At 48.3% G+C, this 13,587-nt stretch overlaps 1 protein-coding gene across 8 annotated transcripts in view; it reads left to right on the top strand.

Moving 5' to 3' along the window:
• Positions 1-13,587, top strand: part of RAI14 (retinoic acid induced 14) — a 152,000-nt gene that overhangs the window by 93,499 nt on the left and 44,914 nt on the right. For all 8 annotated transcript variants that reach the window (XM_059063226.2, XM_059063227.2, XM_059063229.2 and 5 more), the window contains exon 3: positions 2,461-2,591. In XM_059063226.2, coding sequence (XP_058919209.1) covers positions 2,461-2,591 — 131 coding nt within the window. The remainder of the gene's footprint in view (positions 1-2,460; positions 2,592-13,587) is intronic.

Here is a 13,587-nt window from a genome sequence, read left to right on the forward strand (position 1 = left end):
TGCAGCGTTCGGGATAATGTAGGTAGGAATAACTGGTCCGAAATGTGCTTCAGTAAACTTTTTTTGTTTTGTTGTGTCTAGTAAAATGCACTGGGGGCGAAACAAGCAGATCTGTTTCTTGGTGTTTGCTACGTGTTTTGTTGTCAAGTAAAGCTTGCTATTCCACTAACAAATGCTTGTGCCTTGGGCAGTATATTTGTTCCCTTCCCCTTCAATAGGAAGCCTGATTTGTAATTGAAGAGAAAACCTAATGTCTTCTTTGTGAGTAAATTGATTGTTAGGAGAATTGGGGATGATTTGGCCCAGACACATTCTTTCTTTGTTAAACAGTATTTAGAGAGCCTTCACGTGAAGCTGTGCTGTTCTATAGGATAGCCCCTAGCTACTGGCAGTTGAAGTTTAAAATTAAAATTAAAAATTCAGTTCCTCAGTCGCATTGGCCACATTTCCGGTGCTCAATAGCCACATGTAGCTAATTTGAGACTGGCGTTTGGGGCCAGGTAATTCTTGGTTGGGGGGAGGGAGCCATCCCATGCATTGTAGGGTGTTTAACAGCACCCCAGGCTCGACCTACTGGATGCCAGGAGCATTCTCTAGTCATGACAGTCACAACTGTCTTTTGAGATTACTAAACGTCCCTTGGGGGGCAAAGTCACCCCTGGTTGAGAATCACTGGCCGGGTGGCTACAGTTCTGGACAGTGCAGATATAGAACATTTCCATGATCACAGACAGTACTGTTCTAGAATAATTCCTAGCACTGTTTGGTGTGGGACATTTTATAGATTTAAACCTTTTCAGCTTTAGAGGAATCACAGTGGTCATCCAGTTCAAAGCTTTGGGAAACTGAGGCAGAGAGGTTTATTTCCAGGTGACTTAAGATCCCTAGCACGTACGTGTCCATCTAGAGTTCTGGACTTCACGCAGCCTAGAGGACAGACTTGTGATGTTCATTCAAACCTACCTCATGCTTGCTGTGTGCTTGCACTCAGTGATGGCAAGGAGGGGGACTTCCTCCTTCATGAGGGAAGGAGGGAGTCCGGAGAAATGGAAGACACCCTGCCTCGAGACTCTCAGAGAAGCAAATTCCTGACTTGAACCCTGGGGTATACCTGTTGTACTCCTCCACGGCCTGTGGCTTTCTCTAAAGCCCTGCCTCTAGGCTAGGGTTGGAGGGGTGCTGGGGACATCTGGTGGCCTCACCCTTGCTCTATGAGAGGGCACAGGCCTGTCGGGTTTCCCAGTTCTGTGCGTACAGAGAGATGTGAACACACTTCTGGCCCACGGAAGACTGTGGTCCTTTAAAAGAGTCCCTCCTGTTAGCAAATTTCCAGAGTCTCCTTGCGTCTTCCTGGAAGTGGTCCGTGGCAAAGCCTTTAATATGAATTACTTGGAGATCCTTATTTTCGGGGTCACAGGGGAGCAGCCGAAAGCGTTGGGGAGGGAAGAAGATTCTCTTTCAGGGTGGTGGGGTCCACAGATGGAGAGGCCAGGAAAGTAGGCTTAGCAAGGGCTGGGGTGGGGATGTGTCTGGAGGGCAGGCTGGGCCTGCAAAGTTTCCCAGGGGCTTTGATGTGTCCCAGGATCTCCTCCCCCTCGATGAACCCCCCTCATGCTTCACATACCTCCTGTTAAACTCTTCTTCCATCCCCGACTTTATTCTCTCCTCTGCTCTAAAATATTCAGCGGCTCACTGCTGCCTTTTCACGTTGGACAATTCTTAGTACTCAAGGCTCTTTTTGCTCTTATATTATCTTCTCTCCCTTGTACGAGTAGAAAGTAGTTTTTGTGCAGCTGAAAGCTTTACTGTTACTGCGGTTGGCAGAATTATTCTCTTGGGGCTGAGGGTCCATGGTGGCGGACACTTTGCTCAGAGCCATTTGATGTGTCCTAATTAGTTCGGGAGGAAGTTTTCTCTCTGGTGAGTCGGAAGCCTAGACGACTACTTAACATCAGCGTACAACTCGAACTTCCAAGTCCAGTAAACAGGCCAGAAGGAGCAGTAACAAAAGCAGATGGAGAATCGCACGTGTAAATCCTCAGGTGACCTTGGGCTGGTGGCTGGTTGGCCCTGTAACTTCGGGAGCCCAGTGAGCTGCTCACCAGGTCCAAGGTCAGTGTTCTGTGGCGCCAGCTGGAAATAAGCTAATGTGTAAACTGGCCTCTTGGTCTTTTTTAAGTTGCTTCATCTTCCCCATTTCAGTTGAAAGAAGTTGCTTTTCTTTCGGAGTTTGGCGACTGGCCGCCCTTTCATCGCTTTGTGGATGTTTTCTTTGGGGAAACTGGTCTTTTGGGGTGTCTCCATGGTGAAGGGAGAGGTATTCTAAAGGTCGTGCGTTTGGGGGCAGGTTCTGGTTTGCGCGATGGGAGGCTTGGGGAGCCGGGAGGACCGAGGTCCCGCCGGCTGCACGGCGGTGGCCACTATCGCTTACCGGCTCTGCGTGTCCCCTTTGCTCCGCAGACCAACGAGTGGAGCAAGAATGATGAGAGGCTGCTGCAGGCCGTGGAGCACGGAGACGCAGAGAAGGTGGCCTCGCTGCTGGGCAAGAAGGGGGCCAGCGCCACCAAACACGACAGCGAGGGCAAGACCGCGTAAGCTAAAGAGATCTCGGCCCCTGACGGCCGCCTCTGGGCTCTCAACCTGTTCTCTGGAATTCCCGGGGTCCCTGGGGGAACCTTGCCAGTGCATCTGTGGGCACTTTGTGAAATTACTGCGCCCTGCCGCACCCCGCATTTTACGATGTATAAGAGGATATTTTAATCCAGTTCCCTTCTCTTCAAGCTCCAAATTACATATTGGGGCTTTGCCTTGAATGGCTACATCGGCTCCCTGGTATGACCGGGGATTTTGCCAGAGAAGACAGCACCAGGCTTGCAGCCCGTTAACTGATAGGTGGGAAGAGTTCTGCCCCAGATTAGAAACAGCGTAAAAGAGAAAGTAATTTTTTCATCACCCTCACCTCTTATTATTTATAGTATGATTTCTTATAAAACCCCTTCCTTCACAGAGACCTGTCATTTTGTATGAATTTTGCTCTGTGATTTGCCGTATGTGGTACTTTTGTCCACCATAATTAAAACTATATATTTAAGTATTTTTGTGTGTGTGTGTGTGTGTGTGTGTGTGTGTGTGCGTGTGTGTTTGTTTGTACCCATCCTTACTCTGGTCATATTGTAGAGAGATCTTTAGACTTCTAATCTGGACTCTATCACTTAGGAGTTGTGTAGTCCTTGAGTTTCAATTTCTTCACTGTACGGTGGAGATGACAGTATTCAACCGCTGGGGCAGTTATAAGAATAAAACAAGATACTGACTTTGGTTGGGTGCCCCCAGAAGCAGGCTGTGAGGTGAGGATCTGAGTGTAAGTCGTTTTTATAGCCCGTGATCCCAGGAAGTGCACAGTAAGGGAATGAAGCCTCTATAGCATGTTATTGACACGATACTGCTCTGGGCAACTGGGACTCGTTCCCACTAAGGACCTCTGGGAATCTGTTTAGATGTAGAGCAGGGTGTGACCCACTGTCTTTGTAAGTCAAGTTTTATGAGAATGCAGCCACACCCATTCATTCAGCCGTTGTCCCTGGCTGCTTCTGCACCACAAGGGCAGGTTTGAGTGGTAAGACAAGGTCTGTATGGCCCACAAAGCCTGACATATTAACTAGTTTGCTTACCCCAGGCTTAAAGGATGCTTCAGAGTTATCCCACCTGAGGGGTAAGGACACTGGGGTATCTATTCCTGATCTCCTGTCCCTCCCAAGGTTGAGTGCCTCTCCTAGGGGCCAGAATGCTCGTGGCCAGAACACTTCCAAGACGTTGAGGAAGGAACACCTACAGCCACAGACACCGTATGTAAAGAGCTGCACGGTGCCCAGCCCACTGTAGACACTTGATAAAGCCAGCTCCCTTCCTTTCTTGTCCCCGATGAGTGGTTCTCAATCCTGGCAGCTCCTGCGTTAGACTCTCCTGGGGTGCTTTTAAAACGTGTTGATGCCATGCCCACCCCAGATGTTCTGAGTCATTTGGTCTAGGGAGAGGCCCAGGAATCAATTTTTTTTTTTTTAAGTATCCCATGTAGGTTCAACCAGAGTGAACCCTTCTCTGGAAACTAAACTAGATTGACTCTGGATTGAAGGCTAAGTATCAAGCATGACTGGCAAATTGTCAGGAGAAAACTGTCACGTTTTAGCACACTTTGCCAGTTAACCCTCTTCCTAGCACCCAGTGGATCCCCTAGTGTAGACACCGACCCTGTTGTTTTGGGAGCCGCAAGAGAGCTTAAGGGGCTGAGCTTTGTGTAGAGACCAGGCTAGTTGGTACACAAAGAGGAGAGGGACGTGTTCTCACGCAGGTCGGAGTCTGGTCCTCTAGGAGCTGGGCGTGTCCTCCGTGCCAGTCACCCCAGGTTGAGCTCCACCTCACAGCCTCAGTTTGACTTCCTCCTTGGCCTGTCTCAGGTGTGGGGACAGGGCCATATCCCCGTGAGCTCTGATCCGTTAGGATGCCCGGTAGTAGGTAGGCATCAGTTGCCTACTCGGCCTTATGTAACTTTTAGTTCTTGTCTGTCTTGCACTCTAGATTGTAATTTCCTTGCTGGAAGGGACTGTGACCTTGTAGTTCACTGCTATAATTATATCATCTAGCCAGCAGCTTGGTTTGTAGTAGATAGTCAATAAATATTTGTTGGATGAGTCAGTTAACCTTTTCCTGTGATGCCACATTTGGAGTCCGTGCTCTCTGAGCTACAGTGGCAGAGGCCACACTCCTAAGCCTGTCCTGAGGCTTTTGGCTGTAGGCATGGTGCTTTTGCATTACTCTTTGTACCACTCTGCAGCTTCCCTGGCTCCTCGTCCTCCTCCCAGTCTGGCTCTGCGGGTGCTGGCACAAGGTGAGCTTTGTAGCCATCTGAGAGAAAGGGGAGGGAACTGTTCATGATAGTTCTGTCCAAGACAGTACTCACTAAAAACAGATAAAAAATTTAGATTAGTAGTTTCGCCACAATTGTGATCACCTTGGTCAATTTGTATCTTTTGTTCATAAGACATTTATTATGTATAGAATAGATGGCCAGACTGTTATTTTCTATTCTCTCTCTTTTAAAATTGTAAAATATACACGTCATGAAATTTACCATTTGAACCATTTTAAAGTATACAGTTCAGTGACGCTAAGTACCTTCGTAATGTTGTACAACCATCATCATCTAGTTCCAGAAGTTTTTCATCACCCCAGAAGGAAACCCATATCCATTAAACAGTGACAGTCCTCAGCTTCCCCTCCCGCTCTCCCTGGCGACCACTAATCCGCTTTCAGTCTTCATGAATTTGCCTATTCTGGATATTTCACATAAACGGAATCATACTATACATACGGGGCCCTTTGTCTCTGGCTTCTTTCACTTAGCATAATGTTTTCAAGTTTCATCCTTATTGTAGCATGAATCGGTAGTTTATTCTATTTTTTTCAACTGTAGAAGTGCACACAGCAGTTATAAAAAAATCACCACCTCCATTTGGAAGAGGATAAAGCTAAGGCCCGCGTGATACATCTCTCCCTGAATTTAACCCTAGAACCAGTTCTAACATGTCTACCTTTGCACTTACAAGCCACCATCTTTCCCTTCAGTGACACTTAGGTAGAGGAACTCTATGGCAAAGGAAGAGAGGAGGTAATTAATTTTTCTGTGCAAGATTTTCCATAAGTCATCATCTGCTAACATTTAACTTTTCTACTTGGGCTATTCCTTTTGATGATTCAAGTTATTAACTGGGCTTCCCTGGTGGCGCAGTGGTTGAGAATCCGCCTGCCGATGCAGGGGACACGGGTTCGTGCCCTGGTCCGGGAAGATCCCACATGCCGCGGAGCAACTAAGCCCGTGAGCCATGGCCGCTGGGCCTGCGCGTCCGGAGCCTGTGCTCTGCAACGGGAGAGGCCACAGCAGTGAGAGGCCCGCGAACCGCAAAAAAAAAAAAAAAAAAAAAAAAAAAGTTATTAACTGATAAATACGGGAATTTAATTTTCAAAGGCACCGTGGAATTAAATCTGTCTGGCTTCGTATTTTCATTCACATCTAACGGCCCTAGTATTGAGAAGGAGGGGTGTGCTGCGGCGTTGGAAACTCTCTCTCCCGTCGCTTTTGTACCTCGTCATGCTTCGCGGCCAAGCGTTCTGTCGTGAACTCCAAGCGGTGTTGTTCCCTTGGCTTCAGCCTTCTCACCTTGGAAGTCTGCACTTCTGGATTTGGGTTAGTCCAATCTGTGCGCTCCTGCCCGAGTGTACACATGTCTCCCTCAAGCTGCGGAGACTTTGCGGTTCTTGCTCCTGTTCTTTCCCATGGGCATTTGGTTTGGCAGCAGGTGAACCGGGAACCTCCTAGGAGCAGCTCTGAATTCATGGCGGGCCAGTGCAGTGTGTCCCTCCTGCCAGAGGTCTTGGCTTCACCATCCCCGCGGAGCTCGCAGGGCCAGCATTCGTCGGTGGACGTGTATGGAATGTATTGCATTTGTCTCCGAAGGGTAAGACTAAATCACACACCTAAAGTGAGGTCCTTGGCAGGACTAGGCCTCATTCTCTGCCTGCTCATTGGGGTTTACCCTTTGATTTATATACACCTCCACATCAAAATTAATTTGGAGGCCTATTTTCTAGCTAGCTTTTGTGATAACCCCTTTTGTCACCTTGCTCAGTGACGCACCATGTTTTCCTATTGCCTGACAGGCCTAGAGACCTGATTTTGGCTTTCAAGGTCCTCCCAGGGGCCCTGTCCTTCCTTAGCTAACTGTTTTCTCACACATTCCTTCTGCTGGAGGTGGTGCTGTCTGCTCCTTGCCCTCCCCTCCTATAAGACCATCAAGGTGTTTGTCCACCGTTCTCTGGTCCAGAATGCCTTCCTCCCTTTTTTTTTTTTCATTCTTCTTTTTGGTACTAGGCGGGCCTCTCACTGCTGTGGCCTCCCCCATTGCGGAGCGCAGGCTCCGGACAAGCAGGCTCAGCGGCCACGGCTCACGGGCCTAGCCGCTCCGCGGCATGTGGGATCTTCCCGGACTGGGGCACGAACCCGCGTCCCCTGCATCGGCAGGCGGACTCCCAACCACTCTACCACCAGGGAAGCCCTGATTCTTCTTTTTGAAATACTAGAATCTTGCTTTAGAACTTGATGTTGTTACAACAATAGAAAAGTCTCTACAGCTTAAATAAGATCTGTGGTTGTGGTGTTTTTTGTGTTTTTTTTTTGCGGTACGCGGGCCTCCCACTGCGCTGTGGCCTCTCCCGTCGCGGAGCGCAGGCTCCGGACGCGCAGGCTCAGCGGCCATGGCCCAGCTGCTCTGCGGCATGTGGGATCTTCCCGGACCGGGGCACGAACCCGCGTCCCCTGCATTGGCAGGCGGACTCTCAACCACTGCACCACCAGGGAAGCCCAAGATCTGTGTTTTCTGAACGACTTGAATCCCTTACAACAGGGGTCCCCAACCGAGGACCCCCGGGCTGAGGACCAGTAGCGCTCCGTGGGCCTGTTAGGAACCGGGCGCACGGCAGGAGGTGAGCGGCGGGCCAGCCAGCGAAGCTTCACCTGCCGCTCCCCGTGGCTCGCGTGACCGCCTGACCATCCCCACACCCTGTCCTGTGGAAAAATTGTCTTCCACGAGACCGGTCCCTGCTGCCAAAAAGGTTGGGGACTGCTTCCTTACAACACAGAAGCTCCCTGAGGACAGGGATCGTATGCTTTTAGTGGTTGTGTTGGTCTCTCCCACTGTTCCAGGCATAGCAGAGGCATTGGGCTGGTGTTTGTGGATGTGAACTTTTCAGCGTGGTTCTAATGGAGAAAACACTCTCTTCCTACTGGTACTGTCTCATGGGTAAAGTTATTAGGGGTGAGTTAACTTGGGGGGTTCAAGAGGCAGAAAGCTATCCTGGTGAACGTCACAACTTGACACTTGTCTCTCCCAGCTTCCAGTGAACTTTCAGTAGAGAAATACTCAGCCTTCACTACCTAGAGAACCAGGCGACCCAGAAAGTCCCAAGAATGAGGCAGCCATCTCGGCAGACATTCTCCAGAAGCCTCCATAACCCAAGGTCAATAACCAGATGGGTGGTTTGGTAATTCTTCAGACTTTTCAGTTCTTGCTGGAATATTTCCTTCAGGGAGAGATAAGAAACCTTGTCTGAAAATGTTCTCCCTCTAAAACTGATCAAAGAGGGGTTAAAAAAAAAAAAGCGAAAGCAGTTGAATGACTGAAATTCACTCTGTAAAGAGTAGAAGCAGGGTGGTGTCTGGGGTCAGAAGAGAACAAAATAGAGCAGGGCAGAGAGCCAGGGCTGCAGGCTGTGTTTGTGGAGTCAGGCTTGGCTTCCTGCGACCCCTCCATTCTCTTTCCACCGTGGAGGTGAGGAAGGGGGAGGATGCCATTGCCCTAAAACCTCTCACCATAGAGCAGTCTAATTGTTTCAAGATGGTTTCCCCTTCGTTTGGATGTGCATTTCATTAAAGTTATGTGTGTTTGTTTTAGGAACAACCAGACTAAATAAAATCACTGCTGGGACTGTAGTATTTGAAGAAATACCACCCAGCCATGTGTGTATAGAGATAAATAAATATATATATATAGATGTATGTTGTCTGTATCCATAGCCCGCGTTTCAGAAACCTGATCTTTTTGGCTTTGCAAACAAGAACTTGTGCTAGTATTTTTAGATGACGCTGTGGAACTTACACGTAAAATAGGGGAGGTCGTCCTTGAATTCTGCAAGTCAGGACAAGAAGGGGCTTCTCTGTCAGGTGGCTTGTTGTACTTTTGACTCTTCCTGTTTCCTCAGAATAGGTATGGATACAGGGTCTTCTCAGTTCAGTCTTGGAAATCAAGTCATACCACCTGGTCGCCTTCCTCCAGTTCTTCCCACACAGCTGCCAAATTCATTACCTAAAACTGCTGTATATTTTATGTCACTGCAGCCTCCTTCCCGGCAAAACCACCCCGTGTCTTGTCTAAATCTTGTTAATGTTTGGCAGAGAGATGAACTGAACGCTATAATTTCTATATAGCATATCTGCTCTGCTTTTGGTCAAGTAGATTTTCAAAGGCAACATAACGTCTGTTCCTGTCTTGCAAATGTGCCCAGATGTTTGCTTCTAGTTGGGAGGTACTAAACTTCCAAACTCTGTTGTCTGAAATGCTCCAAACTCTATCGTAAGCACGTACAAAAGAAGGAGAAAATATGGTCCTTGCCTACAAGATGCATGGCATCTGGCCGAGAAGACCAGATGAATGGATGTACTGGAGAATAATTAAGTGCTGAATCATAAAATACTAACTTGTAAGGGGTTCCAGGCGGGAAGAGGTGGTGAGGCGCTTGAGTAGCGAAGGAATGCTTCCTGCCTGAGGTATGAGGTGTGATGCAAGGTGGGCCTGAGAGAATGGATTGGGGGGGGGTGTGGGTGGAGACAGAGGAAGTGGAGGACAGTGTGGGTGCTGGTAACAGCGTGATGGAGGCCATCCCAAGTTGAAAAGGAAAAACAACACCGTGCTCACTGTTTCCTTCCCTTCCTCCAGAGTTATAGCAGTTCAAGGTCAGGGACCCACTTGACACGAGATCAGTGGTTCTCAACTCCCATTAGAAGCACCTGGACAGCTTTGAAAAGTGCTGTGCTGGGTGTCACCCTCTAAGATACCTATGTAATTGGTGTGGGGTGCAGCCTGGGCGTGGGGTTGTTTAAAGCACCCAGGTTACTTGAATGGTCAGTCCAAACTGAGAACCACAGCGCTGGACACTCCGCGGTGAGACCCCAGGCTTCTTAGCCCAAGGCTTCTCAACAGGTTTTCCCTATGATAGGTTACAGGTAGACTGAGGAAGGCCCATGGAGCCCAGGTGGAATGTTTTCTAGCATACACACACATACATATATGTATATGTAATGATTGTGCACAGAATAACATGAAAATGAAAGGTAAATTTTGGCATAAAGTAAATTATGTTAAACTAATTCACAAGGGTTTTAAAGGGAAATGGTGTTGTAGGTTAAAGCTGAACAGATCGTGTTGCAAAATTGTGCTTTGCAAGGAAGACTTGTAACCAGGGAGGTGGTGCAAATTGATAATAGATTTGGGGATTAAGAACTGCACTGATTAAAATATTGGAGGGATCACAGGATTTTTCATTTTAAAACTGTTTGCAAAGCAGGATTAAGTGTATTGAGAAGGAAGGATTTTAAACACTCAGTTGGCTCATTGTTGCCCGGGGTTGCAGCAATCTGGCTTTTCCGTGCCCTCCGCCGGCCCGGACCTGCCCCCGCATGCGGAGGTCAGGAGAGCCTGGGAAACCCCAGTTGGCTGTGTTAGAGGGCGGAGCAGGGGCGGGTGGCCCGCAGCACAGACAGGCAGTGACCTCCACTCAGCCTAACCCCGCCACCTGGGGCGGGAGGTTCTCACGCTTGCAGCCACCAGACAGTTCAAGGGTGGAGGCGCGTGAAATCACTCGACACACGTGCCTGTCCTTTAGAAATACTCCTGCTTCCCTGAAATTCACGCCTTCCAAAACGCCGCTGCCGCCCCGCCATGCTGCTGAGTCATTCGAGGTCCAGTTTGCCGACTCTTTCATGAAACCATTTCTAAATTCTAAAGGGGGTGAGCTCGATCTCAACCACTGCCTCTCTTAAAACACCTAGGATTTGATGGGTCTCGGTTACCTATGTACTTGTCTTATCCCTGTTATTAGACTGTCGGGGTTAGAGCCCAATCTTATCCAATTAATAAGAAAGGAATTGTTATTAATCGTGTTAATATTGAGTTCCCAACACTGGGCTAGGGGCTTTCATATGTGTCATTCATTCAACAGATGATTCTTTCATCCCTTTTAAAGACCATGTCAGTTTCCCTCAGGTATTTCTTATCTGATGCTCTCAATTACCCTGGAGTTATTTGTGAAGAGGAAAGTGTGGGTCAGAAAGGTTTGGAAATTGGTACACATCACCCATTCTGGGTGGTAGAGTCTGGGGGTCTATCATGAGCACAAGAGACAAATCATTTGCCCTAAAGAGATTTCATACTGCCCAAGTGCTGTTTTCCTACTGCATTTGTGAAACCAAACAGTCCCGAAGACAAAGAGCTAACTCTCAGCTTAAGTGTCATGGGGTTTCTTAGCTCTTGAGTATGTGACCTTTCACCTCAGCCTCTCCTCCTCCTGTCCCCAGGAGATCTCTGTCCCCAGAAGCACGGCTGATTCCATTAGCACATCGTGGGCACTTAAAGGACAGTAATCCTATTTTTACAGCCTTTATTTCTTTTATGCTAGTCACCATTTATTATATCTATCTGAAACGTTTAGCAGGAGAAGGCCACCAGTGTTCCCATTTCTCAAACTGTCTGCCACCTCAGTTCCTAATAGAGGCAGTGATCAGAGTCCCTACTGCAGCTGCCTTTGAAATAGCTGAAAGCCTGGCAGCCCTATTACTTCTCTGCCAGAGGCGATTTCTCTTAGGCCCATAGGGTTGATCCCTCCTAGTAGAGGAGAATTCGTTTTTCAACGCGTTTTTGACTGTAAGCTATTAGACAGTGATGCCCTCCTTACCCTCGGATTATAATCTGAAATGGGAATCCAGGTCTCTTAGGATTAAGGTTTGTCCCGCTGAAATACTCGGTGTGTGCTAAGCCTCTTTTGAGCTCAGTGACCTCATTAGAATTTAGATGGTGCAGCAAGTAAGTGCCAGGAAACAGTTGGTAGGCTGGGTTGGAATCATAGACTTTAGAGCTGAAAAAGGCTTCACAGTGGTCATGTGGACCAGGTGAATCAACTGAGGCCAGTGAATGTGAGCGACTTTATCGTTCCATACTTGGGGATGGCAGAACTGAGACCAAAACCAAAGAATACTGACTTTTAGTTCATGTTTCTGCCTCCTATGCCAGTGGTCCTAAAAAGGGGACATGTATGAGAATCATCTAGGGGGCTTGTTAAAACACAGATTGCTGGGCCCCTCCCCTGTGTCTGGGCAGGAATCCCAGAACCTGCATTTCTAACAAGCTCCCAGGGATACTGATTCTGCTGGCACAAGGGCCACACTTGGAAAAGCACCATATGACATTATGTTGGGAGGCAAAATAAAGCTTGTAATAACAACATAAAGGACACAGCCTCTCCCTTAAGAACTTATAGTCCAACCTGAAGAGAACATGGTCATGCCAGTTTGTGGGTGTGCCTTGGTTTAAGGAGATGCAAGATAGAAACTTCAGATGGAGAAGGCAAATTCAAAACTGAAGACTCGCATTCTCCCCCCACCCACCCCAAATCACTTCTCTGTGCCGGGAAAATTGCGATAGGCAAGACAAAACTCTCTGCCCTCATGGAACGCATGGAAGGTGTAGTCTAACGGGGCACTCCGACAATAACCACATGCCTCTTTAATGTAATATCGGGTGCGTTGAAGAAAAAGCAGCAGCCAGGGGCCACTTTGAATAAACCTGGGCGAGAAAGGCGTCTCTGAGCAGACACCTTGATTTGAGCAGATTCCTGAATTAGAATGAGGTGCCAAGGCTGCTCTTTTCTATAACTGCTGTCCTGGTAGAGGGAACAGCAAGGCGAATGCTCTGGGGTGGGAGGGTACTTGATGTGCCCTCGGCGAACTGGGAAAGAGCTAGAAGGTGAGATCACAGTGGGAGCCAGGACCTCCTCATGTAGAGCCTGGTGGGCCACACGAAGGATTTTGGATTAAATCCTAATTCCAGATACTTAATTTCTCTGATTCACTTTTATATGATTTAATATCATTCCCCCCCCCCCAGAAAGATGTCTTACAAAAGCAATGCAACTAAAGTATAAGCGATTATAGGTATTTGGGAAATGCGGGAGCTCTCAAGGGATTATGAAAAGTTGGTTATTACCATGAAGTATTTCTGAGTCTCACCAACCATGGTGATCCCTCTTGTAAGTAAAGGGCTTTAAAAGGAAAGAAGGGGGCTTCCCTGGTGGTGCAGTGGTTGAGAGTCCGCCTGCTGATACGGGGGACGTGGGTTCGTGCCCCGGTCCGGGAAGATCCCACATGCCGCAGAGCGGCTGGGCCCGTGAGCCGTGGCCGCTGAGCCTGCGCGTCCGGAGCCTGTGCTCCATCACAGGAGAGGCCACAACAGTGAGAGGCCCGTGTACCGCAAAATAAATAAATAAATAAATAAAATAAAAGGAAAGAAGGAAGATGTGGGTTTTGCAGGGAGGAACTGCTCTTAGAGTCAGGGCAGTGAACTCAAGTCCTGATCTTTTGCACATTTCCTAACCTCTCTTCATCTGTGTGTCTTCATCTGTGAAGTGAGGATGTTGGGCCAGTTTATCCTTCCGGAACCTTCTAACACGCTGGGATTCTGAGTGTGTCTCGTGCTGGTAGGGTTTGGTGTATGGGCGTTTCTTTGTGGCTTGATTGACTTGGAGAGTGAAAAGTTGGTTGCCGAGGCAGTGGACGGGACTGGAGAGTTGCTGGCGGTGGCCAGCCTGTTGCCTTTCCGACCTCACTCGGCTGGCCAGCTCTTTTGGTATCGGGATCTGGGGTGCTCGTAAAGGGTGCAAGAAAGAGTTTGGTTTGAGTGAAATCTTCTGTGAATGAATATGCCTAAA

The sequence above is a fragment of the Kogia breviceps genome, chromosome 4, assembly GCF_026419965.1.
Source record: "Kogia breviceps isolate mKogBre1 chromosome 4, mKogBre1 haplotype 1, whole genome shotgun sequence".
In the NCBI taxonomy this organism is placed as follows: Eukaryota; Metazoa; Chordata; class Mammalia; order Artiodactyla; family Physeteridae; genus Kogia; species Kogia breviceps.